Source organism: Phycomyces blakesleeanus (genome assembly GCF_001638985.1).
Source record: "Phycomyces blakesleeanus NRRL 1555(-) unplaced genomic scaffold PHYBLscaffold_4, whole genome shotgun sequence".
Classification (NCBI taxonomy): Eukaryota; Fungi; Mucoromycota; class Mucoromycetes; order Mucorales; family Phycomycetaceae; genus Phycomyces; species Phycomyces blakesleeanus.
Genome location: NW_017265137.1, coordinates 45,881 through 65,183, shown reverse-complemented (window position 1 = coordinate 65,183; position 19,303 = coordinate 45,881). Strand labels below are relative to the sequence as shown.

The 19,303-nt window shown below is 36.9% G+C and overlaps 6 protein-coding genes across 6 annotated transcripts; all 6 read left to right on the top strand.

Annotated features, from left to right (window-relative positions):
- Nucleotides 1-33: 33 nt before the first annotated feature.
- PHYBLDRAFT_60396 (hypothetical protein) lies at nt 34-2,915 on the top strand (the record flags this gene model as incomplete). The annotated part of the gene is made up of 6 exons (XM_018440636.1): nt 34-207; nt 438-689; nt 953-1,081; nt 1,172-1,309; nt 1,358-1,489; nt 1,563-2,915. 6 exons carry the CDS (start codon nt 34-36, stop codon nt 2,913-2,915), a joined length of 2,178 nt encoding a protein of 725 aa, XP_018296190.1.
- Nucleotides 2,916-3,517: 602 nt separating this feature from the next.
- Nucleotides 3,518-4,840, top strand: PHYBLDRAFT_185432 (hypothetical protein). The gene is made up of 3 exons (XM_018439077.1): nt 3,518-3,769; nt 3,921-4,077; nt 4,223-4,840. The coding sequence occupies exons 1-3, from the start codon at nt 3,562-3,564 to the stop codon at nt 4,530-4,532; spliced, it is 675 nt and encodes a 224-aa protein (XP_018295306.1). The 5' UTR covers nt 3,518-3,561; the 3' UTR covers nt 4,533-4,840.
- A 2,418-nt stretch (nt 4,841-7,258) lies between these two features.
- Nucleotides 7,259-10,398, top strand: PHYBLDRAFT_76314 (hypothetical protein; the record flags this gene model as incomplete). Its single annotated transcript, XM_018443139.1, has 6 exons — nt 7,259-7,676; nt 7,903-8,203; nt 8,337-8,457; nt 8,648-8,704; nt 8,838-10,081; nt 10,273-10,398. The coding sequence occupies exons 1-6, from the start codon at nt 7,312-7,314 to the stop codon at nt 10,396-10,398; spliced, it is 2,214 nt and encodes a 737-aa protein (XP_018295305.1). The 5' UTR covers nt 7,259-7,311.
- Nucleotides 10,399-10,532: 134 nt separating this feature from the next.
- On the top strand, nt 10,533-12,368 carry PHYBLDRAFT_122276 (hypothetical protein; the record flags this gene model as incomplete). The annotated part of the gene is made up of 3 exons (XM_018428864.1): nt 10,533-10,548; nt 10,727-10,777; nt 10,866-12,368. Coding segments are annotated over 3 exons (1,240 nt in total), but the record flags the coding sequence as incomplete, so codon positions are not given.
- A 2,139-nt stretch (nt 12,369-14,507) lies between these two features.
- On the top strand, nt 14,508-16,525 carry PHYBLDRAFT_185429 (hypothetical protein). The gene is made up of 2 exons (XM_018439076.1): nt 14,508-14,854; nt 15,055-16,525. Exons 1-2 carry the CDS (start codon nt 14,654-14,656, stop codon nt 16,351-16,353), a joined length of 1,500 nt encoding a protein of 499 aa, XP_018295303.1. The 5' UTR covers nt 14,508-14,653; the 3' UTR covers nt 16,354-16,525.
- A 991-nt stretch (nt 16,526-17,516) lies between these two features.
- PHYBLDRAFT_179786 (hypothetical protein) lies at nt 17,517-19,296 on the top strand. Its single transcript, XM_018438209.1, has 4 exons — nt 17,517-17,552; nt 17,660-17,841; nt 17,930-18,103; nt 18,316-19,296. The coding sequence occupies exons 1-4, from the start codon at nt 17,543-17,545 to the stop codon at nt 19,138-19,140; spliced, it is 1,191 nt and encodes a 396-aa protein (XP_018295302.1). The 5' UTR covers nt 17,517-17,542; the 3' UTR covers nt 19,141-19,296.
- Nucleotides 19,297-19,303: the final 7 nt, after the last annotated feature.

Sequence of the window (19,303 nt, the reverse complement as noted above, 5' to 3'; positions counted from 1 at the left end):
AAAGTCCATTGAGACCTCTCAATCAGACCCGAGATGCACAATCCTCGACTTCGAGACAACGTGTCTACCGTCAAAGCATCGTCTCCTCTATCGGGAACTACGAGAAAACCAGCAATTACAGCAACTACGACAGCTAATACGACAAATTCATCCTCCTCCACCTCTCCTGATCACGTAGACCAGATTCTTGTTCAAGTGCGACGGCAGGTAATATATGTAGATATATGTACAGAATATAAGCCGAGATATCTATAAATATACATAAACACATTCAAATATATATATATATATATATACCAAGATATACAGAATGGCTCACAGCTACCATTACCACAAAATAAAATAAAATAAAAGAAAGCCCTTGGAATCCAGCCAAAGTCTATGCAACTTAGCAGGAAGAGCGGAGTCTGACAAAACCAAACTTCTTTACTGTATAGATTGAACGATGGGGAGAACACGCGAGGTGGCATATTAACCTAGTCTTGCTCGATCCCCCGAACAGCAAGCCAGGATCACCCCTACCTCACAAAGGACTATCACCCGTGCCTCAGAAGAACAGCTCACCCGGCGGAGACACTGGTGCGCGACTCCAAAGCCTATTTCAAACTCAATACGGCACCGGAGCAGGTTCACCACAGCCGCCGGCTTTGAGCATCTTTGGTGGAGGAGCTACAGGAACCCATTCACCGGTAAACACAAAAGATATAAAGGAAATCAAATTAAAAGGATATAATGAAATTAGCTATAAAACTAGGAATAGCAGCAACACAATATATACCCCCCCCCCCAACACACATATATATATATATATATATATAATTATATGGATCATTTATCAAGCACACACACACACAAAAAAGTTTGACCCAAAATAACAAGTGCTGTAAAGTGGGGTCGAATTGGATTGGATTAAATCTGGGGGTGTTTTTTTTTTGTCTTTTTGTCTGTAAAGTGGTGTATATTAATTGATATTTCTGTGGTGTGTATATGTGCACTATGCTTTTATTTGAAGTGGGAATACAGTATACCATCTACAAGTTACTCTTATACAAGGCCCAACCTAGACGATGCTCAGCAAAAGGTAAGTTTATTTGTCATTATAGTACATATTTAAAACCTAGTAAGCTAAATTCATCTTTTTACCTTCTTTTTTTTCTTTGGTTTTATTTAGCTTCAAGACGCGTACGATAGACAGCATCACCTCGAAAGTATTGTACAATCCCAGGCTGATCAAATGAAACTGCTTGGAGATCATCCGCACGATACTGAAAAAGCTATTGAAACAATGCGAACCGTGTATTTAATGACAGTAAGTGATGAAATTAATACCACATCAATCTTATTGTTGTGTCACCAGGAAAACGAACAAAAGCTGAGACACGCTCTTGAGACAAGAATGCTGCAGACCGAAATTGATACACTCGCTCGTAAACTACGAAGAGTTGGAACCACTTTGCGTACAGTCGAGAATATAGAACTATCAGCAGAGGTAAAGAAAAAAAGGCTATACTTTTGTACAGTAAATCAAATATATTTATATAAAAATCAAACAATTTCAACAGGAAACTAGTATGGACAGTAAATGTCTGTTAGAAGAACGGAAATTGATGATGCGGAAATTACACCTGGCTGAACTTCGATTATCCGCTCGAGATGCTGAGCTAGACTACCTGCATGAAACTCTACGGGCCTACAATGCTCATGCTGCTCACCATGAGCCTCCAATATCACGCCAGTCACCCACTCTTCAGAAACAATTTCGAAAAGGACCTCCTTACCTATTCCAGCAACAATACTCTCCTAAAATTAGAAGCGATCTTCGACCTCCCGCACAACAATCCCACTTGATGTCTGGCCTAGACAGCCTGGGAATTCTCGCCGATCAGATGCTCAGTAACCCTGATTTTGAAAAGAAAGAAACCCAGGGCGACACAATTGCAGGCAAAAATACGAGCACGGACCTAGAAACGGACACCGACACAAATTTTGCACAATCGTCTCCCACAACCTGGAGTATTCCTGCAGAACCTCGTCATTTTGATCTCAAACGCTCTAAACGGTCGATTGACTCTGCAAATACTTTAGTTGCAATGCCTTCTCTAGCCATCACTTCCTCTGATGGTCGAGAAAGTAATCATGTTAACTACGAGACCAGTAACAATAATAGTCCTATTCATACGCATAATCATCATAATCATAATCATCATAGTAGTAATATTAATAACAATAACAATAACAATAACAATAACAATAATAATCATAATAATCATAATCATAATACTACGGTGGATGTACGAGGATCTCCAAGTGATAGTCATTTCACAACAACATCAACAACAACAGCAATAACAGCAGCAATACCATCATCATCGTCATTGTTATTATTATCATCATCGCCATTATCATCCCCATCATCATCATTATCATTATCATCATCAACCGCAAAAAAGGCGCGCTTGGACAGCGTTACATGGACGCTTGAAGATGATCTGGCTCTGCGCCAAGCCGTAGATGGATTAGGCACCAATCAATGGGAGAAAGTTGCTGCTACGATTCCAAATAAAACATTACAGCAGTGTCGGCAGCGCTGGAGTGATCTCTGCTTTCAGCTGTCGTCTCCACCACAACCACAACCACAACCACCGCCACCACTATCACTATCACTGTCACTGTCATTACCACAATCATCATTGCCTGAAAATTTCTCGCCATCTCTATCGTCGAGACCATTCAATGCTCGACGTACACCTTCAATTGCTGCTTTGTTAGACTCGAATGAAGACATGCAAATGAGGCAGAATAATTATTCCTTCCGTCTTGGCTCTCCTCTATCCCGACACGAGACTAATCCATCTTACTGTCGATCACCACCACACCCACCCCAAGGTACAGGGCACATCCAGGAGAGACCCTAGAACGATATGCCAACCTTACAACACTCCTCCAACTCCAATTTATTTTTTATATATTTATTTCCAACTCTCACTTCCTTTACCTCCCTCTTTTTTTTAAAAAAAAATTCTTCATCTTATTTCATCAAAGTTGTACATAACTGCAATCTGTCAAACTACCACTGTCACTACAACAGCTGGCGCTACTACAAGAAAACTATCAAACAAGCTGATTTCCCGGTTTAGCTTGCTTCTTTTCTACCTACCTATCTATCTATCTCTATCTATTTTTATAAATAATCTTTCATTGATAATTACATTGTGTAGTATAGGCACAGCTAGTATATCTTTTTTCTTTATTATATTTCTTGTCTCGTTTATCTATTTTTCTCTTTATTATTATTTTCCATTGTTTTTTCTTCTTCTTCTATTTTCAATACAATCAAAATGCTTTAGTCAATAAGCGCAAACAATGGTAATCTTTAAATGATACAAGAATCTGTACAAATGACGATCATGGACTGCTTTTTTCTTATTTAAATTGTACAACTCTTTACAAAACATCATTCAAACGCCTATATCTGTTATCTTGCGTCTCCCATTATTATTCCTATTCTTCTCTTTCTTTCTTTCCCTTTATCTCTTTAAAGCACCCCCCCTACTCTTTTTAATGTCTGACCAAGAGACCCCGCTTCTGGGTCCTAGGGCAACACCTTTTGGCCCGAAAACCAAACAAGACCGTCTGGCCGGCTATTCTACTCATCTGGGTATAGGATTATTTACAGTCCTCGTACTTTCAGTCTTGATTAGACTCCCACTGTCAGTATTTACAATTCACCCGGTATTTATGACCATATTTGTGGTATCCATAAGTGAAGGTAGTTTTTGGCCTATTAAACAATAAATAAAGAAAGATAAACAGAATATCTATATATCTATATCTATATTTGTAAAAAAAATATTTTTTATTAAATAAAAAAGAAAAAAGATTAATAAACACATTATATGTATATGTATCTTTCTTGCTAGGCATTTCGCTTCTTCAGCCAACTCATACTCCAGAGCAAAAGGCACAGGGCTTGAAGAAACATGCTGCAATTCAAACGATCTCTTACGTGGCAGCCATTATTGGATTCACGGCAATTTTTTACAACAAAGTTATTTCCAGTAAACCACACTTTACATCGTAAGTCAAAATAAAATAAAATTTAGCTTTTTCTTTAATAAACGCATATATGTATATTATTTCCATTGATTAATATCTTTTTTCTAATTTTCTTTAACAAAATTGATATCTATCTATCTATATATCTATATATATATATATCTAGTGGCCATGCACAGCTGGGCGTATTTGTGTTTTCATTTTTGTTTGTCCAGGTCCTGTTTGGTATCATAATTGCCGTCTTGCCGAGAGTATATGGTGATCAATCAAACGCAAAAAGCTTGTGGAAGTACCATCGAGTGTCTGGATACCTCTTGCTTGTTCTTATCTGGACTACAGTTCAGCTCGGAGTCCGTGCTGATTATATGTTCAACAACCTTTGGTCACCGCAATTGATCTGGTTGCACTGGCTTGTGGTTGTTCTGGTTGGATATGGTGTATTGAGAAGAATACGATTTGGAAAGTGGGGTCTCTAAGACTAAACAAAACAAAACAAAACAAAACAATTTTTTTTGTAATTTGATCTATTCATTTCTTTTCTTCTTTCTCTATGCTTTGAACAAGAAAGCCGATATTATTATTTCTAGTAGTAAAGAAGTCTTGATGTTTCATCTTTCAAACAAACAAAAAAATACACACACACAGATATATACACGTCCCTAGAATATTTGTGTTTGTGTTTGTGTGTTTGTGAGCATACGTAAATACCTTTATGCAAATATGTACAAATATGTATGTACCTGCAAGCACACTCTGAAACACAAAAAAAATACTATTGATACCCAAAAACACCAATAGTGTCAGTAACAAAATTTCGGAAAACAAAGCGAGAAAACAAACAAACAAATAGTTACAGTAAGGCTGAATTTGATCTGTATCCATGCCCTGACAGTATTCGGAATTTTGATCCATAAATGCAAATGCATTATGCTATATAAAAAAATTGATAATAATCATAATAATAATAATAGGCGCATAAAGTATAACCATAGCTCTCTTTATCTATCTATCTATATCTCTTGTTTTTTTCAAGCAAAAAAAAACATCTATGAATTTAATTCAAGAATCGCTAGAAATATATCTCTACGGCACAAATGCAAACTTGCGCAAGATATTCAGTTCAATTTACTTTGAGTACCGAGTTACTTTTTCTTTTAGACTTAAAACGTAAAGAGAAGAAGAGATCTGGGTGGCAAGTGGTATGAGTACCAAAAAAAAAACCTAACAACGTATATGGCTGTACAAAATTGAACCTATTTTCAGTGCAACCCAAGTCGGACGAAAGTTTGAGAGCTTTAATTTATAATTATCTTTCTTTCTCAAAAGGGAGTAAATAAGAAACAAACATATTTTAGGTTGACCAAGTAAAGTACATTATTAATTATTGAAAAATAAAATCTTGTATTTCCTTGTTTTTGAGCTCTTCTTTACTCTTTTCTTTTTTAGCATTCACCATCTGGTTTCCCATGCTTCAATATCCTTATATGTGTTATCCAAAAAGCAAGAAATTAGTGAACCAAAGCAGTAATCTATACACATATACTTTCACTATTAAAGAAAACACATATATTCTACAAATCTGAAATTCTGGCGTAAAACCTCGATACCCAAAAAAAAGCATTCAATTATTCCGCACAAATACATGGATAATTGTGAGTGTGTGAGTGTTTTTTCTTGTACAACTACCAATACATTGTGAATGTGCATTCCATCTTACGACATCCTATTCCCTTACATGCATTAATATATACGCAAAAAAAAAGTGTTTGTAGATTGGAAAGCGAGTCTAAAGGAAGTTTTTCTGTCTTTGGTTTATTTGTGACAAAGTCATATTCTTAAAGACTTGTGAATTGGTTTCCAAAAAAAAAGATAATGGTAGTAAATATACAACAGTACATTACTTTGTAATAGGACTTTTCGATATTGAGATACCAATCTACGAGATTGTACGGTTTTGTAGTGTCGCCTATATATATATATTGCAATTGTTAATTAGACTTGTACAGTTGGCGCAAAGAGGATGAGTAGAAAAAAAATATAGTATTAGTATTATGGAACACTTGCTAAAAGACGTCATTTGATTTCTTTTAATTGATTATATTAATATGCCTTAAAGTGTACAGAACTTCTTGTTAATAATATCATTCAAGAAAACTTGCAAAACATAACCCTCAAACTCTACAAAAAAGTCTTGTTCATCTATAAAAGACAGTCAGATATAGATAGATAGAAGGAGATGTCTGCAAGGTTGTCCCAGACTACTTGTACTAGTAGCTTGGTTATTTATTTATTAGAGCTAAAACGTTACTTTTGCAACATTATAAAAAAAAATGCATCCAAAAATTCATCTCATTTTTTCTTTCTTTTTATTCTGAGCAATAATTCAATACAGCTGCATATCAGTATGCCAATTAGAAAAAAGAAAAAAACAAATTGCCCAGCTTATATATTCTATTATACTATATTCAATTAAAGAATCGATATTTATATAACAAAGAAGATGTTAAGCTGAGATTTTGTACCTTTCATATCCTTTCTTTCTTTATTAAATATATATATATATAAAATAGGAACTGTCCTAGGATTTCCAAAAACAGAAAAGCAAAAACAAAAATATCGGTATATCACGATTATCGCAAAACCGAATATCACTAAATCGAGCATTGATCGTGTAACCTATGAATATTTTAAAAACACGTGAGTAGATGGATTTCCTGTTTTGGGTCAAACTATTTTATTTATTTTTTACTGTCAGAATTGAACTGGGATTGATGCTTGATTGTATTGTCTAATCAGAAACGACCAAAATTACTACAGTAGTTTAATGACCAAACCACAGATAAATTGCTGCTAACTGATCAACTTACACGTTAATAATAATCTATAGATTCTCTATGTAAAAAATAAATAAAGAAAAATTCCATATAAAACACCTCTTAGAAATCAGTAATATTCATATCTCAATTATACTAAGCAGTAAATAAAGTCCATATTTATATGATAAACTCTTTCATATTCTCTTACTGTGTGACTTCTCGCATATTACAACACTGTATCACGTGTAGAAAACTTATTTTATTAAGCTATTTGGAAGGAGCAAAATAAAATAAAATAAAATAAAAAGTGCTGTGGCTACATAAATATATAAATATATGTCTCTTTTTTTTGAATAAATAAATAAATAAAAAACCCCCCCCCCCCAAAAAAATAAATAAATAAATTCCCATCCAAAGTATTAATGTTATTTCGTACGCCATGAATCCCTTTGAAAACATCGTCCCATTTAACCCTCAACTATATGAAAGTGGCAATGTTCCTCCATCAACAGACCGTCTATTCTCGTACAGTGGCTACACTGCTGGTTTGATAACAGGGATGCATCAAAATGTCGGCCCCTCCGCACCACCACCACCACAACCACCACAACCTATGTTTCATGGCATGCCGCCTCGACAAAATATGCCTGTATCTGTTCCAGTACCAGTTCCTATTCCAGGACCTATTTCACTTCCAGAGGCCACTGGGCCAACGAATCCTAATGAAGTTGGTGCTCGCTACTCTAGCATGTATGCAAGCACCGGTTTTGACATGCTTTCCATCCTTGCCCGTGTTGCAAACAGGTAACAAAAAAAGCAATAATAATAATAATGATAGTAGTAGTAGTAGTAGTAATGAACTCCTTAATTCTTCTTTCTTAAAATAACGAGAGAAAAGGAAAGAAATTATAATGATGTTCATTAAAACTAATATATCATCACTCAATTGCAACATTATTCTCAACATTATACTTTTGCTTCTTTTACTTTTATTTTAATATTATCATTGTTGTTGATGTTCTTCATCTAGGCCAAATCCACAGATCAACTTGGGACCTGTCGATTTATCCTGTTCTTTTGTTGTAGTAGATGCTCACCAGTATGACGCACCAATCGTCTATGCTTCTCCTACTTTTGAAAAATTGACTGGGTATACCCCAAGTGAAGTGGTTGGACGTAACTGTAGATTCTTACAGGCTCCGGACGGAAGAGTTGCCCTAGGTTCTCGTCGCAAATACACAGACAACACAGCAGTTTGTCACATCAAGACTCATATTTCTCAAGGAAAGGAATCCCAGGCAAGCTTAATCAATTATCGTAAGACAGGCCAGGTAAATAATAATAATAATAAAACAAATGAATATATATATAAATACTGTTTCTCATAATTTTCATCTTTGTTTCTCTCTCTATATATTATTTACCATGATTATAAAACAACAACAACGAAAACAAAAAAAATAGCCTTTTGTAAACCTTTTGACGGTCATTCCGGTTGCGTGGGAATCAGACGAAATCGATTACTTTGTTGGACTTCAGGTTGATTTGGTAGAGCAGCCAAATTTAATATTTGATAGCATGAAGGGTAGTTAAGGTATTTTCTTTTCTTCATTGGGAAAAAGGACCTTATGAAGAAAGTGGTTGCGAATCTACTGATCTGGTTTTTTTATTATTATTATTTTTACTTTTATATATCTATATTTATATATATATATAACTATACATATGTGTACGTGTATTGTTGTATCGAACACCTGTATATGTCTATGTATTAGACGGTACATATATGGTGAACTATCGTAGTCTTGTCATACCTCAGTCACTTCAACCCAGTAAGTTTATGAACGCCCATAATACGAGATCCGAATCTGTGGAAGATAAGGAGGGAATGGCGTTAACAACCAAAAAGAAAAAGAAGAAGAGGAAGAAAATAATGATTTTTTTTAAAAAATATATATGATTTAGATAACCCAATGAATCAAATCGAAAATCCTTCCGAAGTAGTTCAGGAATGGGTCAGACCTCCTTCACCAAAACCGGTCGCACCAACTATTCCAAACGAAGCACTCATGGATGTAGAGACCTTGATCAAGGAAGCAAGTACAGACGAAGGCAAATCGAGAAGATGTTGGCATGAGCTGCTACTTGACCAAAGTCCGGATTTCATCCACGTTCTTACTGTCAAGGGAATCTTCCTCTATTGCTCCGAGGCAACCAGACCTCTACTCGAGTACGATCCCAATGAGCTGGTCGGCAAATCTCTCAAGGAAATCTGTCACCCCTCTGACATAACCACTGTGATGCGCGAACTGAAGCAATCTTCGAGTGACGCAAGTGAGCCGGTAAACCTTATATACCGTGTCAAACGAAAGAACTCGGGTTACATGTGGATCGAGTGCTATGGTAAATTGCGGAACGAAGACGGAAGGGGCCGTAAATACGTAGTGCTTTCAGGAAGAGAGCGCCCAGTCTATCAATTCCCTCGCAACTTCCTTTCGCTCAAGAAAAGAGTCCAGCCCTTTGACCAGCAGCAACAACAGAACAGTGGAGCCATGAGCAGTGGTACAGATGACCACGAATTCTGGGGTAAACTTAGTCTGGACGGACTGTTGCTTTATGCGAGTTGGACGTGTGCAAACATTCTTGGACTACCACCTTCTCAGGTTATCGGGACGTCGTTGTATCAGCTGATGAGAAGCAACCGAACCACAGACCTGACTCGTGCGTTGGCAGAGGTCAAAGAAGGAAAGATTGTCTATCTCAGACATGCGCTCGTGAACAACACTGGAGACGAAATCATGGTCGTTTCTTCGTTTTACCCTGACGGAATGTCTTCTCTTCAAGATCAGCCTTCATTTGTGCTAATGCAGACAAAGGTGATCTTTGATGACATGGTGCCCGTAGACGAGCCTGCGTTTATCTCGACAGACCCAGATGTGAAGAAGAAGGGCCGGGCTGATGCAGTGCCTGTTCTGGGAGACAATGCTGATAGCACTACAACCACAACCACCGCAACCACCACCACTACTACTACTATTGCTGCTGCCCGCGCTCAAAGACAGCCTTTTATGTGTGTTGGCGAGAAAGTCATAGAGGAGCTGGATATTCAACGTGACGCTAACTGGCAATACGAACTTCACCAATTGCGCATCAATAACAAGAAACTCCGTGATGAACTTGGCCTATTGTTAACAAAAGCCAAAAAGAAGGTAAAACAAGAAAATAATTATATAATATAATATAGTATAGTATAGTATAGTATAGTATATAGTATACATGTATAGTAATTAAAGAAGAAGAAGAAGAAGAAGAAGAATAATAATAAAAGAAAAGAAAAGAAAAGACCAGCTTGATTTAACTTGACATCAAATCAAATATTCAAATTTGTTTCTTTGTTTAGAGTGTGGAACCTATGGACAAGATCTGCAGTACATGTTTACGCAGATTGCCAGGCTCAACTGAATTGCTTGGAAATAACTTGGATACTCCCGTATTTTGCAATACTTGTACTATGCGGCGCTTGTAGTTTAATTTTCTTTTCTTTTTTCTTTTTTTGTCTGAGATTAAATAATAATAATAATAAATAATAATAATAATTTTTTTTTTCAATTAAAAAAGCAAAGCCTCCCAATTTATATTTTCTTTACCCCTTTTCTTCACAATGGCTTCAATTGGTGTAAGTAGTAATAGTAAATGAGCACTAAGGCACCTTCCTCCTGTCCCTCGCCATTATTACCTTCATACTCCACCTCACAACCATAATTATGATCCGGACCCCCTCCCTCTTCCTCTTCCTCTTCCTTTTTGGATCCAAATGTTTTCTCTTGTCTCTGCTCACTCTTATACACATATAGACTATCTCCACCTACCCCAACAACGCCCGCGCCGCCAAGGCCGTCATTGCTGTAAGTTACCCCCTACAGTATCTAAAGATCATAGAATTATACTTTAAGCATGCTGACTTAACGCGTTACGACCTTCAAACCAATACAGGGTGCCTACAACGGCGTCAAGGTTGATCTCAAGGACTTTGACTTCGCCAAGGATGTCACCCCCGAGTTCCTTGCCAAGTTCCCCATGGGTAAGGTCCCCGCTTTCGAGAGCTCCGAGGTCAACCTCTTCGAGTCCTCTGCCATCGGTTACTATGCCGCCCTTGCCAAGGAGAACTCTGGTCTCGTCGGTAAGACCGCCGTTGAGAAGGCTCTTGTCATGCAGTGGATTCTTTTCGCTGAGAACGAGATCGCTGCTAACGTCGGTGGCTGGGTCTACCCCCTCTTGGGTTACCAGACCTACATCAAGCCCAACGTTGATGCTGCCCAGGAGAAGGTTAAGCGCGCCATGGCCGCTCTTGACAAGATCTTGTTGACCAAGACCTACTTGGTTGGTGAGGAGATCACCTACGCCGATATTGCCGTCGTCTGCAACCTCTCCCTCCCTTACACCCTCGTCTTCGACAAGGCTTTCCGCAGCGAGTACAAGAACGTAACCCGTTACTTCACCACCGTTGCCGGTAAGGACCACTTCAAGGCTGCTCTCGGTGAGGTCAAGCTCTGCGAGACTCCCCTCAAGTTCGTCCCCGCCAAGAAGGAGAAGAAGGAGACCGCCAAGAAGGAGGATGCTCCCAAGAAGGAGAAGAAGGAGAAGAAGAAGGAAGAGGTCGCCGAGGACCCCATGGATGACACCCCCAAGCCCGCCCCCAAGGTCAAGTCCGCCCTTGATCTCTTGCCTCCCTCCAAGTTCGTCATGGACGAGTGGAAACGCATGTACTCCAACAACAAGACCGATGTTGCCATGAAGTGGTTCTGGGAGAACCACGATTCCGAGGGTTACTCTCTCTGGCGCGCAGACTACAAGTACAACGATGAGTTGACCCTTGTCTTCATGTCCTGCAACCTCATCGGTGGTTTCTTCGCCCGTCTCGAGCGCGCACGCAAGTACGCTTTCGGTTCCATGATCGTCTGTGGTGAGAACAACAACAACAACATTGCTGGTTACTTCCTCATCCGTGGTCAGACCATCCCCGAGGAGGTCTACGATGCCGCTGATTTCGAGTCCTACAACTTCACCAAGATCGAGCCTTCCCAGTACGAGGAGAAGAAGGACGAGATCTACAAGTACATGGCATGGGAGGTCGAAGGTTGCCAGGATGGCAAGATCTTCAAGTAAACGGATCTAAAATCCATCTTGAAAATCAACCTTTTTTTTTTTACAAAAAAAAAGAATCAAAAAAAAATCTCTACAACATCAATCTTCAACAACACCAATAAATTTTCATTTGTAGCTCTTTTGCTTAATCAAAAACAAAACATACCATACCATACCATACCATACCATACGCACTTATAATGGATCTCATATTACATATATATATATATGTGGTTTTTTGAATCAATATTACCTTTTTTTTTTGTCTTTTGTAAATATGTATGTTCTTAATCTTGTAGACCAGATAGTTCCAATGGTACTTCTTCGTTAATACATATATATATATTATGTATTCTTTGAGATTGATGACGCGGCAATTTGCTTCCTTTGTTTGTTTATTTATTTATTTCTATTTGGGACTGTATTGATATTAAGGGGGTTGGGATAGGAGTTAGAGAGAGAGTGTGTGTGTGTGCGTGCGTGTGTCTGAAATATTGCTGAGCATAAATCAGTATATGGGAAATATCTACTCGAAAAATATATGTATATAAGAAATTGACAGCTTTTGTGTACAAGGTTTAGACGCACAAAATTTGAGTCAAAACATACGCAATATTATATCATCTTACGCTTGTTCCACAAAGTATTAACATGTCTTTGATACTGTACACAGCCTATAAGAAAAATTAATAGACATTTCTGAAAACCTTTGATTCATTAAAAAAAATACTGTCTTCTTTTCTTTTCCGTTTTATAAACTGATTTTGACACATTATATATTTATTTTCTTAAAAGAAGCCAAAAAGGTTGGGGTTCACTATAGCTCAAATATTGATAGTAAAACTTGATACAATGTACAAACAACTATTGCTTTATCATATCAAGAGGTATATCAACTATTCTTATTTCAGAAAATACAGAGTGCTAAAATAGATAGATAAAAGGCCGTAAAGATATTTTTGAAAAAGTTCTTTGTAAGAGAATCAATTGGCTCTCACTAATTCAGTCTAATTTACATATATATATATATTTGATGTTGATTTAATGCTAAATTAGTATCCTGTCTGTTTAAGTAAAATTAAAGGTAATCTAAGCTTGTTTTCTTTGAGAGGGGAAAAGAAACAGGAAAAGTCGACAAGTGAAAGAAGGTTTATATAATTTGGTACAACAAAATTGAAGTTTCATTTAAGAAAAGATGTTGGTTTTTCTCTATAAATGACTTGAATAAATATTTAGACCCTTGTATTCTTCTTCCAAAATATAAAGCATCTACTTAATGTATTCATCAGGTATATTGAATGATACTGATTGGGACTGCTTGTCAGTCGATAATACGTTTGTATATTACTCAAAGGATAATATATATATATGCGTGTGTGCGTGTGTGTGTGTATGTGTGTAGGTAGCAAGAGTGCTTAATAAGCCGTAAATAGATGGCGATAACCGCCTACTATTTGGTCTTGTGTACAAACATTATGATTTCAAAGTAATGTAGTCAATCATAGGTTACGCTGTACACTTACAACAAAATAATAATAATATTTGGATTTTCAGGGCTAAATTCCTCATGTAGCTTTATTTGTTAGTGGTAATGGCAAAATACTTGAAACTTGAGAAATGAAAAGGATCTACATGCATATTAACTATCGAATACCTGTCATGTCTTACTTTCATTGCATTACAACCTTTATATTACACTCCGTTATTTGCAACCCGTTATTACTTTCTCTCAAGTTGCTATCCAGAGCACACGGACCAAACAAAGCTCAAAGGGTTAAAGACATAAAAAGAAATTTGGACTACTTTGTACTATCAAAGCCTTTTTGTGTCTTTCCAATACCTTTCTGTCTTATCCTGTACTGCACTGTAATGTCCTTCTTTACCAGACTTTCTATCTCCACGGGGTGATGTTCTAAGCAAAAGTGTTGTCATACCTGTCTTAACTCCTCTGGTGCCCTCAAAAAGGACCAAAGACTCAAAACGCACCTGTCTAATAATAATCACACCACCCTTTTTCATATCATGTATTGGTAAATCTTCCGTTATCTTTTTTATTCTTTTGATTATTCAACCATTACATTAGCATGTTCTATTGTGAATCTTGGTTCACCAGACCAACCAATGCCATTAATGATTACCTTGAAATCAAAGCATACTCACAAGAGTTGAGACCCCTGACTGTTTTAAACTGGTGAGACTTGTTCACCCAAGAACCAAGGAAGTGAGGATAGTAGAGTTCAAAAAGAAGGGGGAAAGGGGTCCTTGAAATAATGAATGATTTATAGACAAATAACAACAACAATATGAAAAGAATAAGAAAAAAAATAAAAAAATAAAAGAAACTCTAGCTAAAAATTCATTACAAACATTCTAAAACACCTATCACGTCATCTTCGCACACCGTTTATTGCTTTATTGCTTTATTTCTATTTTTCTTTTCTTTTTTTTTTTTTTTTTTTTTTTTTTTTTAAAAAACTTACCTTTCTAGCCCTTAATACTTCTTGATTTATTTTATATACACACACATTATACATTTATCTATAGAAATATCTGTAGATTTTCATATAATTATAATTATTAATTTTTTTTATATATAAAAAAGAAAAACATTCACACTTATACTCTTAATACTGACTATGATTCCTACTATCAATTCACAATCTCAAAACCAAGAGATCTATCCTGGACGCGTCCATAATGTCTTGTCAAGAATGCTCACTGGTCTCAGGGATAGATGGAAGAATTCACTTGTCATTGAAAACCAACTTCCATTATTTGCATCGGTGTTTGTTGATGTAACTGAGCCCATAGAGAATCCTGAGCCTTTTTCATTTAAAGTAATTGAGAGTAATTTTTTTTTATTTCTATAGATCTTGATATTAGTTGTCAATTTTATAGTCTAAACATAAACCATTTGCTTCTTTCTATATTTCTTTCTCTATACATCTTTTATATATATATATATAAAATTGTATATGGTTTATATCAATACACTCAAACGCGTCAATTTTTTTTATTTTTATTTTTGGGTTACTAGAGCCATTCATTTATCGGAGACAACATGCTTAAATCAGCGGTATCGTTGTATCTTTCAAGGAAATACTCTTGGGCAGACCATGCAGACCTGGAGAGAATGTTGATTGTGATTTTTACAAACTCAAAATTTCAAAATTTAATCGGAAACAAGTTCAAGCTCGATGAATTTTGCGACGACACCGACCAACGACAAAGTGTCCCAGACATAGTCAACGGCTTTGTCGGTGTACTTTACTTGCACCATGGAATCCCCACTCTCGAGAATTGGATCACACCCTTCCTTGATTTGCTCTGTCCCTCCCTGCTGAAGCCTCTTCCGAAAGTGCTGTACAACAAGCTATTCGGATTGACCAACAAAGAAACAGAAAGGATCGTTGCTCAGTCGGCATATGTCCAGTTCACAGCCTATGTCCAGCGTGGAAAGGGCGAAATTGTAATAAACGAAAGTACAGATCCACTACTTGGACAATCACTTGAATGGGGAACCGACGTGTTGTACAAGCTGAATCCTACATCGGAATGGTACATCCATTCTCGTCAGGCAACCAACAAAAAGAGGGCGCGCGATCTGGCAATGCAAGACATCCTATCTTTCTACAAATCAAATCCCAACCTGGCACACATCCATCAACTACCCTCTGTTAACTCTGATCGGTCTACTCCCAACCAGCTGAATATCTCACCCGATGACTACACTGAAGACTTTGAATCCAATTTCTTGGCGCTCTCGACCCCGCCACCTGTCAAGCGAGACGTTCGACAGGTCGATTCTCTGAGACACAAGAACCGAACGTTCCTAGAAGCAGATGTAGATGAAGACGCGATGATGATTGCATTGATGGGCGATGTTTCAATGGCTGAGATTAAGCAAGAGCCGGGATGTGAAAATACTAATATTTCTAAAAACGGTGTGCACAAGAGCAAGAAACAGAAAACCAAAGTATCACTACTTGGAGGCTCAGCCAGCCCAGATTCGATCCGCCCACCACCAGTCTATGAACCAGCTGATCTAGAGGCAATAAAACAGATCCTGTACCAAAGCCAGAAGCTAGAGTCAATATTGAGAGAACAGAGTCGATACGGACACCCTAAATCACACATTCAACAAATCAAGAATTTCTATGGCTATAATATCGACATTTCATACGAAAAATCTGGGCCCTTGCATGGGCCTGTATTTGATGCCACATGTCGGTTCAAATTCCAGGGTTTCACCATCATTACTAACGGAAGAGCATCAAAAAAGAGCGAGGCAGAAATGCAGGCGTATGGCGATTTACTTGTGCTCCTGAGAGAATAAATAATAACAATACGAATATTCAAAGGCAAAAAGACAAAAGATAATATATAATATAAATAAATGGAAGAAGAAAAGAAGAACAAAAAAGGCAAACATTAGCATCTGTAATATTTTTTTTAAAAAAAAATTAATAATAAATATATATATGAATTCAAATTCAAGTTACTATATCAAAATATGCTCTATCTCTATATGTTAAAGTACGCGTCCATTATTTCCTAATCTCTCGGCAATTGCTATCCTACGTGTCCTCAAACTCAATATTATGGATGGCAGAGTATATTGCCTACCAGAAATCTAACATTCCTATTAGAATGATACAAATCTTTTGTAGACCAGATTTCGGCAGTACATCTATTGTCTACTCATTTGGTTCAATTTTTAGAGTAACTCCAAGTCCAAATTGATAGACTGATAAAACAAGCATACTGTCAATTTATTTCTTATAAAGTTTAATTTAGTTTACTTGAGCCATGTGTCAAAGTATCGTTCCACTTGACAATATGTTTTTTTTTATTGCTTACTTTTTTCTACTATTTAAACCCGTAATTATTATTAGTGATATAACTAATGGCTATACATGCATGTCATTTGTTGTTATGCAATGTATTAACTGATTCAATGCACAATGAAAAAAAAAAAGGCCAATGTTACTTCCCCTGAAAAACCCAAATCAATAATAAAAATAATAATAATATATGATATATGATATTGGTTAAAAAAAAAATCAAACAAACAAACAAAAGGGAAGATTTGAAATTATACGCCTCCTTGCTCTTTGGTGATCAAGGAGAAAATTATATATATATATATATAAGGATATTATCCTATCATTTCTTTGTTTTCATTGGATGACCCCTATAATGCCACTTACAAGCACACCGTCTCAGACTTTTTGAATTGCCAACCAATAAAATATTTCTATTTTAGTATTTCTTACCTTATTTGTTAATCAGCGTAACACTAAAGGCCAAATACTGGAAATTTATTGGCTTAGAAAACATAAAAAAAAAACCTGTGAGGCGCGTAATTTTTATATAAATATATATATATTTATCTTTCTTTCTTTGAAGGGTCGGTGTTTTAATATCCGCATCCTACAGTGGCGTTGCTTTTTTTCTTTTTCTTTTTTTTTTCTTTTTTCTTTTTTCCTTTTTTTTTTTAATATAATTCTACTCTACTTTATATCATGGAACAAGGTACAATTTGTATAGGTTATTTAAAAGCTATATTTTTATTTTGTAAAAAGGTTCAATTGTACTTACCCTTTTTTTTTATATCTTTTTGACACTGATAATATGAACAGTAAACGAACTTAAGACTGGACAGGTGTTTGTGATTGGTACCGGCGACGCGGGTGAATTAGGTCTTGGAACCAGCATGCTCGAACGCATGAGACCCATGCCAGTCAAGGCACTTGATGATAAGTCAATTGCAAACATTGTATGTGGTGGAATGCATACCATGGCTCTTACCAAGGATGGCAAGGTAAATAGTTATATTAATAATTAGGTATAAAAGTAAAAAAAAAAATCTAAAATGACTCGGCATTATGTATATGTAAATGTAAATAAAGTTGTACAGCTGGGGTTGCAATGATGAAGGTGCACTCGGTAGATCTGGAGAAGAGTATGAGCCTGGACTTGTAGAAAACCTTGAGGATGTCAAGATTACAAAGGTTGCCTGTGGTGATTCCATTACATTAGCCTTGTCCGACAATGGTCGCCTTTATTGCTGGGGAACTTTCCGTGTAAGTCAAATGAGTAGTATGTAAGAGAAAATATAATGAATTGAAAAAAAAAGGGGGGGGGGGTAATCTTTATTCTTCTTTCTGGTGTTGTTATTTTACAAGAGTATATATATATATATATATATATATATGTATGTATGTTTAACAACAACAGCAGAGAGAAATAAGAAAGGATAAGAAACTGATTTTTACCTTGGACATTTGACTTGTAGTGCGCTTCAGGAGCACTCGGATTCTCTCCTACCAAAGAACGCCAGACTACACCTATAATTTATCCTTACCTTGCCAACGAAAAGTTTGTTGACATTGCTGTGGGTACCGATCACTGCCTTGCTCTGTCTACATCCGGTCGTGTGTATGTATGGGGTAATGGCCAGCAATACCAGCTTGGCCGTCGTATCCTCGAACGTCGTCAACGCAACGGTTTGATTCCCGAGACTTTGGGCTTGCGCAAGATCCGTGCCATTGGCTGTGGATCTTACCACTCGTTTGCCATTGACCACAACAACCGTCTCTTTGTCTGGGGCCTGAATAACTATGGCCAATGTGGTCTCGACAGCAACGTTGATATCATTACTACACCCACAGTTATCTCAACCCTCGAGGGTAAAGGAGCCATCAAGAGTGTTGCCGGAGGTGAGCACCACTCGCTTGTGTTGATGGAGAGTGGCCATGTGTATTCTTTTGGTCGCGCAGACTCGTCCCAGTTGGGTCTTCCCAAGGACATGGTTAAGGAGTTGTCTGGGCAGGACGGACATGCGTCCGAGAGTTCCTTCAAGATGGCTGTCGGAACACCTACATTGATCCCTGATCTTGAGAATGTCGATAGCATTGCATGTGGTGGAAATCATGGTGTGGCAGCCACAAAGGATGGCCTAGCATTTGCTTGGGGATATGGCTCACAAAATGAACTCGGTAATGGTACTGGATGTGATGAGGAGACTCCTTCCAAGATTACCGGGCAGAAGTTAGAAGGACACAAGGTTATTCGTGTTGCAGCAGGTGGCCATTTTACTGTCCTTTTGGCAACTTTATAAATAAATAACAAAACAACAAAACAACAACAAAAACAGCAGATAATAATAATTATAATTATAATAACAATAACAATAATAATAATACTAGTAATAATATACATCTTTATATGTGTATGTGCAAGTGTATTTATATATATAAAACACTTTACTGATGGGTGCTTGT

Excerpts from the sequence above, each read along its gene's own strand:
- PHYBLDRAFT_185429 (XM_018439076.1), top strand. The coding sequence starts at position 14,654 with ATGATTCCTACTATCAATTCACAATCTCAAAACCAAGAGATCTATCCT. Across the intron at positions 14,855-15,054 it reads CTGAGCCTTTTTCATTTAAA|AGCCATTCATTTATCGGAGA; the intron begins GTAATTGAGAGT and ends TTGGGTTACTAG.
- PHYBLDRAFT_185432 (XM_018439077.1), top strand. The coding sequence starts at position 3,562 with ATGTCTGACCAAGAGACCCCGCTTCTGGGTCCTAGGGCAACACCTTTT. Across the intron at positions 3,770-3,920 it reads TGTGGTATCCATAAGTGAAG|GCATTTCGCTTCTTCAGCCA; the intron begins GTAGTTTTTGGC and ends CTTTCTTGCTAG. Across the intron at positions 4,078-4,222 it reads AGTAAACCACACTTTACATC|TGGCCATGCACAGCTGGGCG; the intron begins GTAAGTCAAAAT and ends ATATATATCTAG.
- PHYBLDRAFT_179786 (XM_018438209.1), top strand. Across the intron at positions 17,842-17,929 it reads CTCTTACCAAGGATGGCAAG|TTGTACAGCTGGGGTTGCAA; the intron begins GTAAATAGTTAT and ends ATGTAAATAAAG. Across the intron at positions 18,104-18,315 it reads ATTGCTGGGGAACTTTCCGT|TGCGCTTCAGGAGCACTCGG; the intron begins GTAAGTCAAATG and ends TTTGACTTGTAG.